Below are 16,677 nucleotides of genomic sequence, written 5' to 3'. Positions count from 1 at the left end.
ATCTATTTTGTTACCTTCCCTCCTTGCGGCCTCACGGACACGACCCCGTGACGCTCCAGCTCCCCGGTGCTGGGCTGCTCCGCGTCACCGTCTCCCCCAGGGCCGGGGGCTCTGCCGAGGGCCTCCTCTTGCTGTTCGGCCATGCTTTCACTGCATTTAACACCAGTGGTGGCACAAGGGCACCCTGCCTCATTCACGATCCGAGAAGGCGCTTCTGAAGTATCCTCAACCGTCATGATGCTAACTGTTTCTGAAAATCACCCCTCAGCAGACCCTGTCTACTCCTGCCTGCTAACTTTGTATCAAAAAGCAATCACGACTAAGGACCTCCCCAGGGGTCCAGGGGTGAGGAGTCAATGCTCTCACTGCCAACCACTCAGGTTCAACCCCTGGTCACGGAACTAAGACCACAAAAGCCACACGGCGTGACCAAAAAAAAGCAATGACTTTTATCAAATGTTTTTTCTCCACCTACTGAGGTGATTATTTAACCTGCAATGACGAATCATAACAGGCGTTCTAATATCACACCTGCCTTGCAATCCTGAGAAGAGTCCCACCAACCCACTCATTTCAAGTAACAGCAAAGAACCAACGATACCGGCCTGAGCCCTTAAAGTGGAATCGAGACTTGACGATGTCCAAATAAGCTCAGTTCACTCTACAATAAGTGATTAAGAAAACTAGTCAATGGAGAAGGAAATGGCACCCCACTCTAGTACTTTTGCCTAGAAAATCCCATGGACGGAGGAGCCTGGTAGGCTGCAGTCCATGGGGTCGCAAAGAGTCGGACACGACTGAGCGACTTCCCTTTCACTTTTCACTTTCATGCATTGGAGAAGGAAATGGCAACCCACTCCAGTGTTCTTGCCTGGAGAATTCCAGGGACGGGGGAGCCTGGTGGGCTGCCGTCTATGGGGTCGCACAGAGTCAGACACGACTGAAGCGACTTAGCAGCAGCAGCTTGCCTTTAAAAAATTATGAAGATGGAGGATAAGTCAGTGATTGCCAGAGGGTAGAGATGGTCACATATAGGACAAGATTAAAGGGGTAGCATGATGGAGATCTTTTGTGGTGATGGAGTAGGTCTGTATCTTAATAGTGGTAATGGTTACACAAAGCTATTTACGTGACAAAAATTACATAGCGCTGTATACACACTTTCTATCAATGTAAATATCCCGGTTTTGATGTTTACGTAACGTGTAAACTGTGGGGAACTGGGTAAAGGATCCACTAGGTCTCTCTGTACCACCTTTGCAACTTTCTGTGAATTTTAACTGTTCAAAATAAAAAGTGCTTTTTAAACATAAATAATACTGATGGTGAGTGGATCTGAGAACTTTTCAGACTGCTATAAGAATCTATTAATTGACCTCTTTGCAAGATACACCCGTGAATATTTCTATGCTTGGTAACTGAAAATCTTGCCCAAGACACCTCTTTGGCAAAATTCTAGGCGTATTTCCTCCGTGCTTATGCTGACATAGCTTATAAAGAAATAAAAAACATAAACCGTTAAAAAAAAAAAAGAAAGAAAACTAGTCAAATGTTTAGCCACTGATAGCAGGCTGCCCTTCACACACCACAGCAGCAGGTGCCAACACGCTCAGGCCCATGGCAGCATTAGGTTCCGTAAATCCAATCTCGCACCACCTCTTGGAGGCTTCTGGGCCGCCTCCTGGGGAAGGCACTAACCTGGGCTGGAGGTCAGGGTGAGGACAAGCTTCTAGCAAAGAGCAGCCCACCTCCCACTGTCCCTGGACCTTCCCACCGTAGTCAGGAGGAATATTCTAGAGCACAAAGGCAAGGATCTCTGCCCCCAAGGGTTACACTGGCTTCCCCCTAATGACACTTGCCCCTGAGACCCGCGTGTACAGAGGCGCACTATGGCCTGGCCGACAGTGCTGGGGGCCGGGGCCGGGGCCGGGTCTGGGTGCTGAAAGGACGGGCCTCACAGGCAGACCCCTGCATTTAGCACAACCCCTTAGAGCCATCCCTACACCGACCTCGTCCCTGTGCTTCTGACAGAAGACCAGGAACTGGGACGCCGCATCGCCCCTCCGGCTCCTCGGGGTGGAGGCCGCAGCCTTCTTCCTGCCGGGGGGGGATCCCGCGCCCCTCCTGGAGTCGGCCTCGGCCACCTTCTGCGGTGTAGCCCGCCCCGGCCCCGGGTCGCCGGGGAGGTTCTCGGTGGAGCTGGACAGCTTGGCCCTCCTTCTCCTCTTGACAGGCGCGCCCTCCTCCCCCGAGGACTTAGGGCTGTCTGCAGCTTCTTCCTCGACTCCTGAGGGCTCTGCTGCTTCTCCCAGCGACTCTACAGCCACGCCCGCCTCCTTGGCCACGTGGGGGTTGAGGCGGAGCTGGTCCCCCACGTAGAGGAAGGTGAACTTGGCTTTCCGCTCCTCCACCGCCATGCGTGCGGCGGCCTCTGCCTGAACGAGGCCCATTTCCCACTGGGCCCTCAACTTCCCTGAAATGGGTTTCAACAGCTGCAAAGAAAACATGAGACACATGTAAGTTTCATCAAACAAACATTAAAGATTAACTCACTTTAAAGAAGGATACTTTTAGAATTTCAGGTAAATTTAGAAACCAAAAACTATAAAAACCAATTAACTTGAAGGTTTTAGAGTTCAGACCAGTATAACTGTTTCTTGAAATTAGAAATCAATTGCAATTACAACAAATACTTATATATAATATCATATATAGATATGTGTGTGTGTGTGTGTGTGTGTGTGCACGTACATAAAGGAAAACAAAACTTAGAAAAACTATCTCTGGGAGTCATCAGGATAAACCATGCATCTAAACAAAGTTGCCGTACTGTGTAACACAGCGCGCTGGGCAAAGAGAGCAGTGACAGACATAAGAGGCCATTACAGTGTTTCAAGCAACCACAAGTTCAAAACAAGATAAATAATTAAGAATAAAAATAAAAGTTTCGTCTAAAATTGTACTTAAGGAACATCTGTCACCTTAATTTTCTCAGCTTTCGTGGGTGCCTGCTTGGCACTTTCCTGGCATAATTTTTCAAACTGTCCTTCTCCTTCAAAAGCTACAAGGCTCTTCTCAAATATCCAAGCTCTTTCTGGGGCATCACCAAAGAACTGTACGTGATACTGGCGTGCACTCTTTTTCTGACCTAGTTTTTAAAATAAAATGTTAGAACTTGAAAGTTAGAATTTGGGATGAAATTAGGCAAATCTATTAATAATTACTGATATCAAGTTAGGAGTGGCTTTGAAGTCATTTCACTTGGTGCTGTTAGAATCCATTAACCACAAAATAAATCCTTTTTTTTTCCCGACCACACTCTATAGCAAAAGGGGAAATGCGTTCGGGAGACTCAGGGCTCAAAGCTGGCCAGGAAAGACCACTGACCAGGTTCACAACTCATCTCCCTCCAAGAGCCACCGAAGAAGACACTCCATCAGTCAGAGTAGAGAGGACACCAGCCAGGAGGCCGGGCAGCCGTGAGTTCAAATCCCAGCCCCCCGCCCTCACCACGCTGGAGGCTGGGGCAGCTCAAGGCCACGAAGTGCCCCCAGATGCTGAAGAAGCCACACCCCCGGCCCCTGTCCCCTCACACAGGACACTGGACACGAGGCAGCAAAGCGCACTCCCCAGGGAACCAGCACACCACAGGAAACCCTTCCCGTGTTGTCTTTGCCCCAAAAGCTGGAGACTCCCTCAACCAGGCGACCACTAGCCAGCCAGCGCCTCTAAGACAAGCCAACAGCTCCCCCTACGGGCCGCAGGCAGCTGACTGCCGTCCTCTGGAAGAAGGCCCAGCGCAGGCACCCCAGACCCAGAGGAGCCTCTAACAGAGTCCAAAGCACACAGAAGCCAACAGTCTCTGCAGGGCCACAGACACCACACCAGGAGGAGGTGGCGCTCGACAGAGAAGAACTCGAGTTTGCTGTCAGAAGAAAAGAACGAGAGAGAAAGCGCCCTTTGATATTTAACAATACCACCATGAAAATAAATAACTGGCCTTCCAAAGAGAAAAACAGAGAAACTCATCAGAGAATTTACCAAACACAGGAACACGTGTCAGAACTAACCCCTCCCAGCACCTCACCCAACACCCAGGTCCGGGCACATCTTTGGGACAGTCGAGCTGCTGAGGGAGGGAGAGGCAGTTCCATGTTCATGAAATGACAGAGAACAGCAACTCTGGATGCTTGAAGGAAATGCAGTAATACCTTCAAAATTCTGAGAACTACGTTCAACATAAAATCCCACACCCAGTCAGACCAAAACTCGAGTGTGACGACAGCTGCACCCTTTGAGCCCAGGATCTCAAAGCGACCTCCACCCCTTCCTCAGGATGCCAAAAACCACGCTGCAGCAAAACAGGAGAACTGACTGAGAAAGAGCACAGCGTGGAGCCCAGAAACGATCGGTAACCAAGGAAAGCATCTCACGGAGTCTCAGGTGCCTGCCGGCCAGTGACAGTAAAACAGGGGGAAGTGGGGCCCGTTAGCGCGAGGAAGGGGAGAGAGAAGGGGAGAGAGGCCGAGCGGAGGAAGAGGGGAACGGCTGCACGGGCTCTCCACGGAAGGAGAAGGCAGGCGAACACGAGATCCAAGCGGCAGAGGGGAGGCGGGACTCGCACAGAGCGGCCCATTTTTACCCCCAATCAGGGAAACTCACCACATGACAGGATGAGTTTTAAAGACAGAAGAATAAATACTTGAAAAAATTTAAGCTAAATGGCAATGAACTATACAATTTCACAAGAAATGCAATAGTTATCTCCAAAAAAAAGACAAAAGGTTGTACAAGAAATAAAATGCAATTACCGAACACAGCTGTTTTTCACTGAATGATATTTACATGGTCAAAATTAAATGAACACTTATGTTTGATGTAATAAAAATAGTGAGTTAATTATATGGGAAGAATGGAAGGGAAAGAAACAGGAAATGATTGAAGAGATCAATCTTCATTTACCATAACAGAAAGTCAACAGAAAATATCTAATGATAAAAGAGTAGCTAAAACCAAAAGAAAATGTTTAAAGAGTTAAAAATAATGACTTCTGGGGGGGCAGGGGACTATTTTTCACTATTAATCTCTCAGGACAATTTGACTTGTTTATAAGTGTGTATACCTCTTTTGATTTTAATACAGCTAAGATTCAAAACTATGTCAAGAGATTTGTGACTTCTTCCATTATTTTAGTATTTCAAAAGACCTCTTGATCATGAAAATGAATATAGATATATGCCATAGCATTTGCAGAATTAAGAAAAATGTTATAGTATATATGATGAAATAATATGAACGCACATAATTTTTTTAAATAAATAGCTAAAGACAGTAAAAATGCTCCTTACATGTCAGCTAGAAAAAAAAAAAATCAGAGAATATGACAGGCTGATCCCAAGCTTATAAAATTAACATTTTTTAAGTTCTTTTCTGCTCAGAAATGTCATAACAAACATAACCCAACTTTCTCTTATTTTTAAGGTTTTTTCTAAGCCATCTGAATTTCATTTTGGTCCAAATTGAGAGGAGAATCCCTTACTCTCTTTGACCACCATAACTAACCAACTGCCCCACCACCCGTTAGCAACCTTGGATTTTCATCCTGTGTAAGTTGGAGGAAAACATTGTTCACTAAGGCCCCACCCGCCCTCTGTCCTGAGAGAAGCTGGCCTCCACCACGAGCTCGGGCAGTTTAATGTTGTGCTGAGTTCGCTTCCTCCCCATCACGGCCCGTCAGGCGCAACGTGGACCCTGAACCTGGGTGAGACCGAGCAGACCAGAGTCTGCTCCCTGGGAAACAAAGGACAAGGGTGGCCAGGCCCACATTTCCTGGTTCAGTCCCTTGGGGGTCACCGGAACCCCAGAACAGGTCAAGTAGAAACTGACAAAAACTCAAATAGGAAAGGGCACGTCCACCACCACAGCGGGAAACCCTAACTCACCTCTCTTCCTAGTTGACAGAACAAGCAGAAAGGAACAATCACAATATCAACTCAGAAGGTGAGAAAGTCAGATTATCTGTAGTATTTTCAGAAAATGCTGGAATTTACAAATACAGCAATGAGGGCTCCTTTCTATATAACACAGAAAAGGCAAGAATAAGAGCCTCCACACAGAGAAGAGGCGGACCTGACGCCCCAGTGTCTGCAGGGAGACCAGCAGGACCCAGGTACACCAGGGAGACCGTAACGTTCCCAGGCTCAAGAGAATCCAGTCTTCTTAGGTGTAATACCCAAAACACCAATCATCTCCTGATTCCAACCTAGAGGGTCAGGCCTCAGAGCTGCTGGCTTGTCCACGCATGCCCTGGAAGACAGTCACCAAGACAAGTTCTGCTGCTACAAATGACAAAAACGCGGTTAGATTTGCAAAGGAAATCTGAACTCTCTAAACAGCTGTGCTCTCTTCTGCACACAGATTCTACTTCAGTTTTTACAGCTCAAGTGTGGGCTTCCCTGGTGGCTCAGTGGTAAAGAATCCCCCTGCCAACGTAAGAGACACAGGTTCAATCCCTGATCTGGGAAGATCCCACATGCTGTGCAGCAACTAAGCCCAGGCACCATAACTACTGAGCCTGTGCTCTGAGCCCACGTGCTGCAACTCCTGAGCCTGGGCCTCCAAGCCCGTGCGCCACTGCAGTGAGAAGCCCGCATGCTGCCACCAGAGAGGAGCCCCGCCTCCCCACACCTGGGGAGACGCCTGAGCAGCAAGAAGACCCAGCACTGCCAAAAATAAATGAATACAATTATTTTTTAAAAAAAGCTTAAATGCGTTGCTACCGATTCAGGTTCAAGTACTCCTGTAATCCCAAGTATGATAAGTAAAAAGCAGCACATACAGAAAGAGAAAATCGGGGGTGGGAATCAGGAGCAGGCTGAGGGAGTTCCACCTTACAGGAATCAAAAGGCCTTGCTTCCCAAGCCCCTGCTCGGCCAGCTCTGCACCCGAAGCCACCCTCCTCCACGCCGTCTTCCCAGCAAGGACTCCTGAGCCTCAGGCCCGCCATCCCAGGTGCTGCAGAGGGAGGGGGACAGCGTGCCAGCAGACCCGCATCACCCTCCGTCCTCTGCCTTCCAGGCCTGGGACACAACCAGAACCCAGACCTGGGCGGCCACACACCACTCGCTACTAAAAGGACCCAGGCTTCCTCCGAGGAATAGCTGGTTCAAGGACCGGGGCAAAGAAAGTGTAAAGAGAGCCCACAGTGTGGTTAGTGTTTACACACGTAAGGAAGCGCTCCAAGACAGATGGAACCAGGGCAGGAGCACACAGCTGAAAGGGCCCCGTGGGCTCCCAGGGGCCACATCTGGAACAACGGGAGCATTAAAGAGGGTGAAGACTGTAACATTCAATATCTAAGGAATCTCTTAGGAGGGAGCTCACCTTCACAGGAAAGCGCCAGCTCCTTAACCATGAAAAGAGGATAAAATGGAAAGCAGCATTCAGCAGACCAGTGGATCCTCAGGGAGGACCAAACCTCAGAGGAAGGCAGTCAGGGAGCCGGGCCCCGAGTGCAGCGCTGGTCAGCTACCAAGACAGTGGCCAGAGCCCACTGGACACCCTGGTCCACACCTCGTGGGCGGGAGCCACGGCACAGGCCAGCCCCACAGTCTCACAGGTTCCTCTAACCCCTTCACTTTCCAAAGGTCATCTGACTCCCCTTGCAACTCATCCTGGCTCTCAGCCTTCTGAGATGCTTTCCAAACGCACACTGTCAGTCCTCTGAAGCTGGCCTGTGCTGACCAAGGCTGCCTCCCCTGCAACCCAAGACAGTTCCTAGTGAAGCACACTGTTGGACTGAACCCCTTCTTTCAAGAAAGTCTCAGTGAAGGGCCAAGTCTGGGCCCTACCTGCATGGTGTTCGCCTGACTCTGTGGGCCTGAGTCTGCTCACAAGGCCAGGGCTGGGGGTCTGCTCTCGCCTACAGGGGCTGGGAAGGCACCCTGACTCAACCTCAGGGTGAAAAAAAGATCAAGTACATGGCCACACTGGAGCTTCCCAGGAGATCTAAGCAAGGCCCCAAGAGACGAAGGGTCAGTTACTGATGGGCCACTTTCTCACATGCAGGCGGGGTACTGGCCTTGTTCCAGGAGGACTCCCACTGACAAGTCAGGGTGAAGTGTCAGGATGGGTACAGCACCCACTCAGATGAGCTGGCAAAGGGGAATGTATTTATATACAAAAGAGAGAGACAGAGCAGGTGAAACAAAGCATTTAAGGGTTGGCAAGTCTAGCTGAGAGTGGATGACATCCACAGCACTGTTCCACTCTGAACAGTGGGCTTGAAAAACTTCTAAATGGAAAAAAAATAATAATAAACAAAATATTTCACATGAAAAATAAGACAAGACAGAATCCAACTGTAACCACTTGGCATTGGGAAAGTTGGGGGGATACCTGGCAACATAAATATTGGAAGTTGGCACAAAATTATTAAAATTAAATCACCAAACACAAGGATTGTGTAGGGGAAATAACTGCGCAAACAGCAATGTTTTCAGGAAGAAGCCCAGAGGTGACCAGGGGAGAGGGGGTAGACACAATACAAACTCTGGCTTTAAAAGTTAAAAAAAAAAAAAGAGGATGATGATAACATCTGAGAGCTCACTATCTCTGGGCTAAGACCTTTCCCCAAAAGTAGTGTTATCATCACCTTTGTCTTTCATACTCAGGAAAGACACCCTAATCATCTCTGGAGCTTAATGACACTGCGTAGCAGCTTACTACAGGCTGAGCCGTGCCCCGGCAGCCAACTCTCCAGAGTCTGCGTCTCAACCAGGAGGACATGGCTGCCGTTCCTTAAGCAAACGTGCAGAAGTGCTGAGCCGGAGCACGCACACCAGTGGAGGTGTGTCAGTCTCACTCAGAGACGCTGCTCTCAGTTCAGTTCAGTCCAGTCGTGGCTGACTCTTTTCGACCCCACAGACTGCAGCACATCAGGTCTCCCTGTCCATCACCAACTCCCAGAGCTTGCTCAAACTCATGTCCACTGAGTCGGTGATGCCATCCAACATCTCATCCTCTGTGGTCCCCTTCTCCTCCTGTCTTCAATCTTTCCCAGCATCAGGGTCTTTTCCAATGAGTCAGTTCTTTGCATCAGGTGGCCAAAGTATTAGACCTTCATCTTCAGTATCAGTCCTTCCAATGAATATTCAGGGTTGATTTCCTTTAGGATGGACTAGTTGGATCTCCTTGCAATCCAAGGGACTCTCAAGAGTCTTCTTCAACACCACAGTTCAAAAGCATCGATTCTTCGGTGATCAGCTTTCTTTATAGTCCAACCCTCACATCCATACATGACCACTGGAAAAACCATAGCCTTGACTAGACGGACCTTTGTCGGTAAAGTAATGTCTCTGCTTTTTAATATGCTGTCTAGGTTTGTCATAGCTTTTCTTCCAAGGAACAAGTGTCTTTTTTTAATTTCATGGCTGCAGTCACCATCTGCAGTGATTCTGGAGCCCCCCAAAAATAAAGTCTCTCACTGCCTCCACTGTTTCCCCATCTATTTGCCATGAAGTGATGAAGCTGCTGCAGACTATAGAAATGACTCAACCCTAAACCGGGGGACCGTGTAATGAAGTTAATTAAGCCCTGCAACTGGAACAGAGAGACATGGAAAGACGCCTTCAGTTAGTACGGTCTGAGACACTGAGAGGCTGAAATGAGGCAGAAACCCAGTGCTAAAGAGGCCCCCGAGAGACTGCACGTGATGCGCTCTGCAGACAAGCGGTGTGGAGTCGCGGGGCCCGGAGGCTCTGCCTGGGCCACCTGGAGCTGGGAGGGAGGGCTGCCACCGAGACAGAAGGCCCACCCCGACCACAGCAGGGCAGCCTGGCTTCTGCCTCAACTGGTATTTCTGTCGTACTCTGACCAAATCCAGAGGCCTCTGCGGTGCATCCTGGGGCCCTGGAAGCCCTGACAGGGACTCCCTGATGCTGGCAAGCTGAGGAAGCAACACATCCTGCACCAAGTCAGAACCGGAACCAGCCCGCCGGCTCCTCCCCAGCCCCGCCGTCCGGCACACCTGCACCACACACATGTGTGCCGGGGTCTCAGGACACAGGAGGGCCTCTCAGCCCCGTCTGTGCCTCCCAAGTCTGCCTGCCAGGGGGCACCGCTGTACCCCACTCCCAGCAGCAAGGCCCCGGCAAGGCTCAGGCCTCCAGCCAGAGGCCAAGAGGGGCCACTGGGGCAGGCCCCACCCCGCCTGCCCACACCTCTGGAGGGCACAGCCACCTGGGCGCCAACGTGGTCAGCTCCAGCCCTGCATCACCACATCTCACCTTCCTCACACCAAACTCAAAGTTTACTCTAGAAGAACTGTTTATGAGACACTCAAACCACTCGATTTTGTTTTTTTTCCCTCCAAAACCACATGAGATCTTACGTTTCATTGTCCAATTATTATTTCAGCATGTGCTCTAATCCGTATCATGACACATTACATTCTTCATACTAGCTCTACCTTCTCTGATTTATAACTCCAGTTTCATGACACCAAACATGATTATTTCTAGTCTTTTTTCCTTTTTCCCACCTAATAAAATAAACTGGGACATTTTTTAAACTAAAATACAATATAAAATACTAATTTCTGAAAATCATGCTGACATAAGTAATTACTATATATCTAAATAATAATAAATTACCACAAAACCTGAACAGCAAATGACAAGGCAAAAACCATTCTCTTTTAATACTAATTCAATCAGATAAAGTACATACTAAGTTGGATATAAAAATAAAAACAATATGTCACGTCTGAATCACTAACTTCAAAGTTGCAAAATGAACCACAAAAAAAGTGTTAACGATCCAACCCACCTCCACCAACAAGCCGACTGAAACGGTGTACGAATGGCCAATAGCGCGTGAGATGACGCTCCCGTCACCAGTCGCTAGGGAGATGCACACGCACACCACAGACAGCGCCACAGCACAGCGGGGCCACCAGGGTCCGGGGTGGGCCCTGAGGACGCGCCACCTCACGGGACAGAGTTCCAGCTCTACAGAGGAAGCGGAGCTCTGGGCACCGGTGGCGGGGACCACTGCACAGCGGTGTGGATGTATTTCATACCACTCGTTTGAGCACTCGGTTAAGATGGTAAATCTTATGTTTGTGCATTAAAGCACAATAAAAAAGGGGGAAATAAAGAACCACAGTAGGGCTGTTGAAGGAAGAGGAAGAAAGAAGTTGGGAGATGAGAACAATGAAGTGCAGAAGACAAGACAGAAAAGCAGCCCCCAGTATGCCCCCCATGGTACCTTTCAGTCTGGTGTGGCTGTGCAGGAGCGGGTCGGCAGAAACCATGCAGGGCCACCACGGGTAGCCAGACACCTTGGACCACACCAGGTCCCCGACATCGTACTTCAGCAGCTGGCCTTTGTCTCTGCTGCTATTCGGACAGGATTCTCTCTTAACTGGAATCTGAAAATGGACATGAGATACATTGAGTACCTAGCCCTAAATCCAGCTTCCTATCCACAGAAGACCAAGGGTGAGTCAGACCAGGGATTCCATACACACACGTGCACACACACACCTAAACGGAAGTGAGCCTGCCCACACAGCTCCCTCACGGTTTTTAGGTAACAGCCCTGACAGCACCTCATCAAAGCCATTTCTCTCCTGCCCTCGGTTAAAAGGTCAGCAAGTGCCTGGCACACAGAGGAGCCCACATCACAAAAGTCTCGCAGAAACCCTGTTCCTTGGCCTGGGGGGAGGCCTTCAGTAGAGCTTTATTCACAGGCTGGTCAAGAATTCTCATGGAATTCATCCTCTGGCCCTCCGCCCCTTTGACCCCTTGTCTGACAGTCAGTCCTCGGGAGAGAAGACCCCAGGAGGGCCAGGACATGGGGGCTCGGCAGCAGGCCCAGCCCCACCCCCACCACCCAAGGCCTGGGCTCCCGGAGCCTCAGCCTCTGCACCTCAGAACCCAGGCCAGGAGGAGGCTGAAGGCCTGGCAAGAGTGGCACCCTCGCCAGGGGGCTGAGCACAGTCGAATCGCTGACCGGCTTTAAGCCTCTGTCCCACACACGTGCACGGAAGAGAGCGCAGTCACCACGCCCCATCACGGGGTAAGGACTGGCACAGAGCGGGCGCATCACACACTCCTACAAAGACGCCAGCTCTCAGGCTGTGTCACAACATCCCAGCATCACACTGAGTGTCACCTCGGCCTCATGCCCATGCCCTCAGGAGGCAAAGTATTGTCCCCACTCGGAGGGTGCAGTCAGACTCAGAGAGACAAAAACAGGTGACTTGCCCAAGTTTTAACAAAATCAACCAGCAGCCTCTTCCCTATAAAGGAACATGGATCCATCAGGGGGCTTCAAGCAGGGCCATATCAGCCCAGGCCACCACCGTGATTACGTCAGAGCCGCCCCGCGCCCCCCACCCCAGCACTCAGCAGACACTTTTAAACCCTGAAGGTCTTCATTATTTCAACTCCTCCAGGGAAATGTCGGTCCTTTCCCATCCTATCTGTGGGACCGTAAACAAGATTCCTCACTATAATTTTACAGTGATTACTCCAGCCTTGGTGCCCCTACTCCTGAAAGCGGGCCTGGAGCTTCACCTGGCCAGCGCACAGAGGCCTGCCAGACCCTGTTTATGCGGACGACCAGCTCAGGAACAGGGGCGCCACAAAGCCCTCGGCAGCTCCTCTGCCAGGGTCAAGGTTCCCGCGCGCCACTGAAGACTTGCTGGCATAAGCGCCATGTTTCCATCCCACATTCCCACCGCAGCATTCATGCGAATGAACATGCGTTCACGCGCACTCCAGCACCACGCTCCACGCTGGGGACCAAGAGCATGCAGGTGGGAGGCACGCCCCGTGCTCACTGGGGCGCAGTGAACCCCGGATGGACAGTGACCGAGGGGAAGCCAGCGGGGGCACTCCTCAGACAGCACAGACCGAGGAAGCCCCACAGGGTCCCCCACTGACCGCCATCAGGTGGAGAGGAGCTCTGTGAAACAGGATCGCCTGAAGGCTGAGGGCCCTGGAATGGCCAGGCCCAGATTCAGAACCTCATTCGGTCTTCACACTTCGTCTCCAGGCCTTGGTGCTGCTCAACAGGATGTGAATGTCCCCACCGCGAGCCCTCAGGGCAAGTGGAGAGCAGGCCGCGGGGGCCGCGCCTACCTCCTATCGCTTCTCACATGTTGCATGTCCTCCGAGGCCCCCTGCCACCCGCCCAGAGCCCCTCGTTCACAAATACCTTTTTGTCCACGGGACTGGAGAGCCTGGAAACCAGGGCGGCCTCCCCGAGGCCGTGCTCCAGCACAGGGCCACGCTGTGCGCTCCTCTTGCGGCTCCTCCGGGCCTTGTGCTCTGGTCTCTGTCCGTCTGCTTCCGAATGGGACACGGCGGCCGCACCATCGCCACATATGGAGGACTCAAAGAGAGGTTTCCCATTCATGTAGGTTTTGGTGATTTTCAGCTTAATTTCTGGAGAGCCATTTTTGACGGGGGTAGTGTGAGGTGGGGTCCCAAGTCCCTTCACTTCCTGGGATTCAAAACGCAGTTTAGCATCGTGAGCACCAGGCTCTCCATTGAAGACGCGGGAGGTAAGGTCTTTCAGCCTCTCGGCCGGGATGAACGGCAGCGCATCGTGGCCGTTGAACTTCTGCACGACCCCGTCCTGTAGGCCGGCCGAGAGCTGGGCTTTGCTCAGGAACACGGAGCACTCGCGGCTCACGTCGCAGCTAGGGGTCTTCCCGTTGGCACTGCCCAGGACTTCCGGGGCCTGCTTCATCTTCACGCACTTCACCACCTTTGGAGCAGAAAGAGGGCTTTTCCTGACGCTGAATTCCATTCAGCCTAGGTGCCTCCGTCTCAGAACACTGCAGCGTTAGAAAAAGAGGAGAAAAGAAACATCTTAATATCAAACCTAAGATGAGTACGCCAATGGAACTCTATACATTTGGGGAGTTTCGGGGATTTTGAGGCAATTTATGGTGTTTCCTGTGATTTCAGTCCCAACACGCAGTTCTAATATCACAGAAATGACAGGAGTCACAAAACCACAAAGTGAAAGGATGAGGACCGGTTTTTCGCGGCAGAACACACAAGTCAGGCGCGGAAAGGAAGTCACGCCACTGCCCCCAGAGCCCGCAGGAAACGGAGGCTGCCCCTCCACCTGCCACCAGGGCAGCACCAGAGGCGGCCAGTGCAAAGCCAGGCCTGGGCAGAGGACAAGAGGAGGGACCCGAGACACAGCTGAAAGCAGGGCCGGGCAGGGCTCCAGGCCCGCCCACAGCCACCGGGCGGCAAAGCTTAAGCCCAGACGGACGGGGAAGGTGGCGGCAGGCCCCCTGCCATCGGCCTGGCCCACGCTAACTGCAGGGACGGGGGGGAGGGGCGCAACATCAAGGACACTCAGCTCTCCTTGGACGGGGCACACCAAGGACCGCGCATGGCACCCGGGGCCAGATGGGCTGTCTGAGCCCCACGGGCAGAGGGGGCTTCCTCGGGAGCCGCTGCCCCTCACTCGGGACACCCCGTGAAGGCAGCTCACAGTGAACAGGCCAGCACCCACTCCGCTGGGAAGACCCCCGCCAAGAGCACACCACGACGGCAGCAAGGAGGCCCTCCAGGACGAGCTACCGGGGAGAAGCAGAGCCCCAAGACGGAATGCCCCCATCGGGGTGCCCTCGATGGACGCACTGCCCCGGGGCACAGCCTTGCCACCACTGAGAGACCACCACACCGAGACACCCCCTGGGGGGCCAAGCGTGCAGCTGGGCCAGCTCTGTGGGGGCCGGGCAGTGGGGGATCGCCCCCACACCGAGCACAGGCCAGGACCGTCCGCTGTGACCCACATGGGGTTTTTAAGGCAAGTCTGAGTGGGTTCCCAGTCCCGCTCACATCAGGTTGACTGGACAGAAAGAGAAGCCGACGACCTCGAGGCACAGCAGGGCGATTGTGGCTGGGGAGCAGGGGACACGGACCTCGCCCAGCCCCAGGGTCCACACGGCCTGCGCACAGGGCCGCAAGCCCACTCTTATGGGCAAACCGCAGCTCTGGCAGCCCGGCGGCCGGGACTCCAGGATCTCACTTTTGGGAGCCTGGGTTCAGTCCCTACTTGGAAACCGGGATCCCACAAGTCACGCAGTGAGGGCCTTCCCCCACCAAAAAACAAGAGAAAATATCAAAACCCCAAAAGAAATGCCACCTCACACAGCACCTATGAGGATGGCTACCCACTATCAAAACATGGAAAGCAGGGCCTCGGGGGGACACGAGGAGCCTGGAGCCCTGTGCACGGGGGCGGGGACAGGAAGGAAAACAGCAGGGCTTCCTCAGAGCACCCACAGGACCAACGAGCCCACCCGACACACTAGGGAACGGAAGGCAGGCACGTGGGGTATCACTGCCCTGTGTCCATCCACAGAGCGGGGCGTGCTGCAGCCTCGGACAGGAAGGGGAGGTGGCTACCTGCCACACGCGGACCCTGAGGACGTTACGCTGAGTGAGCAGTACGCCAGACACAAAAGGCTAACAAATGCTGTGTGGCTGCATTCTCATGCGTAGTCAAATCCACAGACAGAAAGCAGGAAGGTGGATGCCAGGACCTAAGGGAGGGCAGGACAGGGAGCTGGTGTTTTAATGGGGGCCAAGTTCCAGGCTCACAAGACAAAACCGTTCTGGTGGTGATGGCTGCAACACCGTGCATGTACTTAACACCCTGAACTGCACATTTAAACATGGTTAAGAGGGGGGACTTCCCTGTGGTCCAGCGGCTAAGACTCCGTATTCGCAACGCAGGGAACCTGGGTTCGATCCCTGGTCAAAGAACTAGATTACACACGCTGCAACGAAGAGCTCTTGTGCGACAACTGAAAGATCGCACGTGCCTCAGCTAAGACCCAGCACAGCTGAGTAATTCTCCCAGATGGTTAAGACAGTAAATGTTACGAGAATTTTAACACAACTGAAAGAAAAAGACTACTCAAGAAGAACATAATGGGAAAAAAGAGTGTCTCCAGGCGCATCACTCACAATATACAGGATAAAACCAGGACGCGTGCTCATCTCCTGCCAAAGTACTAAAATTGCAACTAGCTGTTAAAAACCATCAACAGGAGGATGCTGGAACCCACCAAAAAAAGATACCCGACGTCCAAAGACAAAGAAGCAGCCATAGCAAGACGGCAGGAGGAGCGCATTCAGGATAAAATCAATACTCCACTCAAGGGGCGGGTGACCCACAGACTGGAAAACAGGAACACCAAAGAAGCGCAAGCACTGCTGTGAAGGCTCTGGGCCCCACGTGAGGCTTCCCAGCCTGGGGATCCAACAAAGGGGCGGGGCATCCGGCCTTGAGGGCCAGTGGAATTTGATTACAGGCCTTCCAGAGGACTGGGGAAAACAGAGATTCCACGAGATCAGTTCAGTCGCTCAGTCGTGTCTGACTCTTTGCGACCCCATGAACCACAGTACACCAGGCCTCCCTGTCCATCACCAACTCCCGGAGCTTCCTCAAACTCACGTCCATGGAGTCGGTGATGCCATCCAACCATTTCACCCTCTGTTGTCCTCTTCTCCTCCTGCCTTCAATCTTTCCCAGCATCAGGGTCTTTTCCAATGAGTCAGTTCTTTGCATCAGGTGGCCAAAGTGTTGGAGTTTCAGCTTCAGCATCAGTCCTTCCAATGAATATTCAGGACCTGT

At 52.0% G+C, this 16,677-nt stretch overlaps 1 protein-coding gene across 1 annotated transcript in view; it reads right to left on the bottom strand.

The window, feature by feature from the left end:
- The window catches only part of LOC104996315 (histone-lysine N-methyltransferase NSD2-like), a 60,853-nt gene that overhangs the window by 17,417 nt on the left and 26,759 nt on the right, over positions 1-16,677 (bottom strand). Inside the window, exons 2-5 of the mRNA XM_010850568.1 lie at positions 13,225-13,849; positions 11,269-11,431; positions 2,982-3,148; positions 2,006-2,492 (exon numbers count right to left, since the gene is read on the bottom strand). Of these exons, the coding sequence (XP_010848870.1) occupies positions 2,006-2,492; positions 2,982-3,148; positions 11,269-11,431; positions 13,225-13,821 (1,414 nt within the window). The 5' untranslated portion in view covers positions 13,822-13,849. The remainder of the gene's footprint in view (positions 1-2,005; positions 2,493-2,981; positions 3,149-11,268; positions 11,432-13,224; positions 13,850-16,677) is intronic.

The sequence above is a fragment of the Bison bison genome, unplaced genomic scaffold (genome assembly GCF_000754665.1).
Source record: "Bison bison bison isolate TAMUID 2011002044 unplaced genomic scaffold, Bison_UMD1.0 scf7180017851375, whole genome shotgun sequence".
Classification (NCBI taxonomy): domain Eukaryota; kingdom Metazoa; phylum Chordata; class Mammalia; order Artiodactyla; family Bovidae; genus Bison; species Bison bison.
This window is presented reverse-complemented; position numbering and strand designations above follow the sequence as displayed.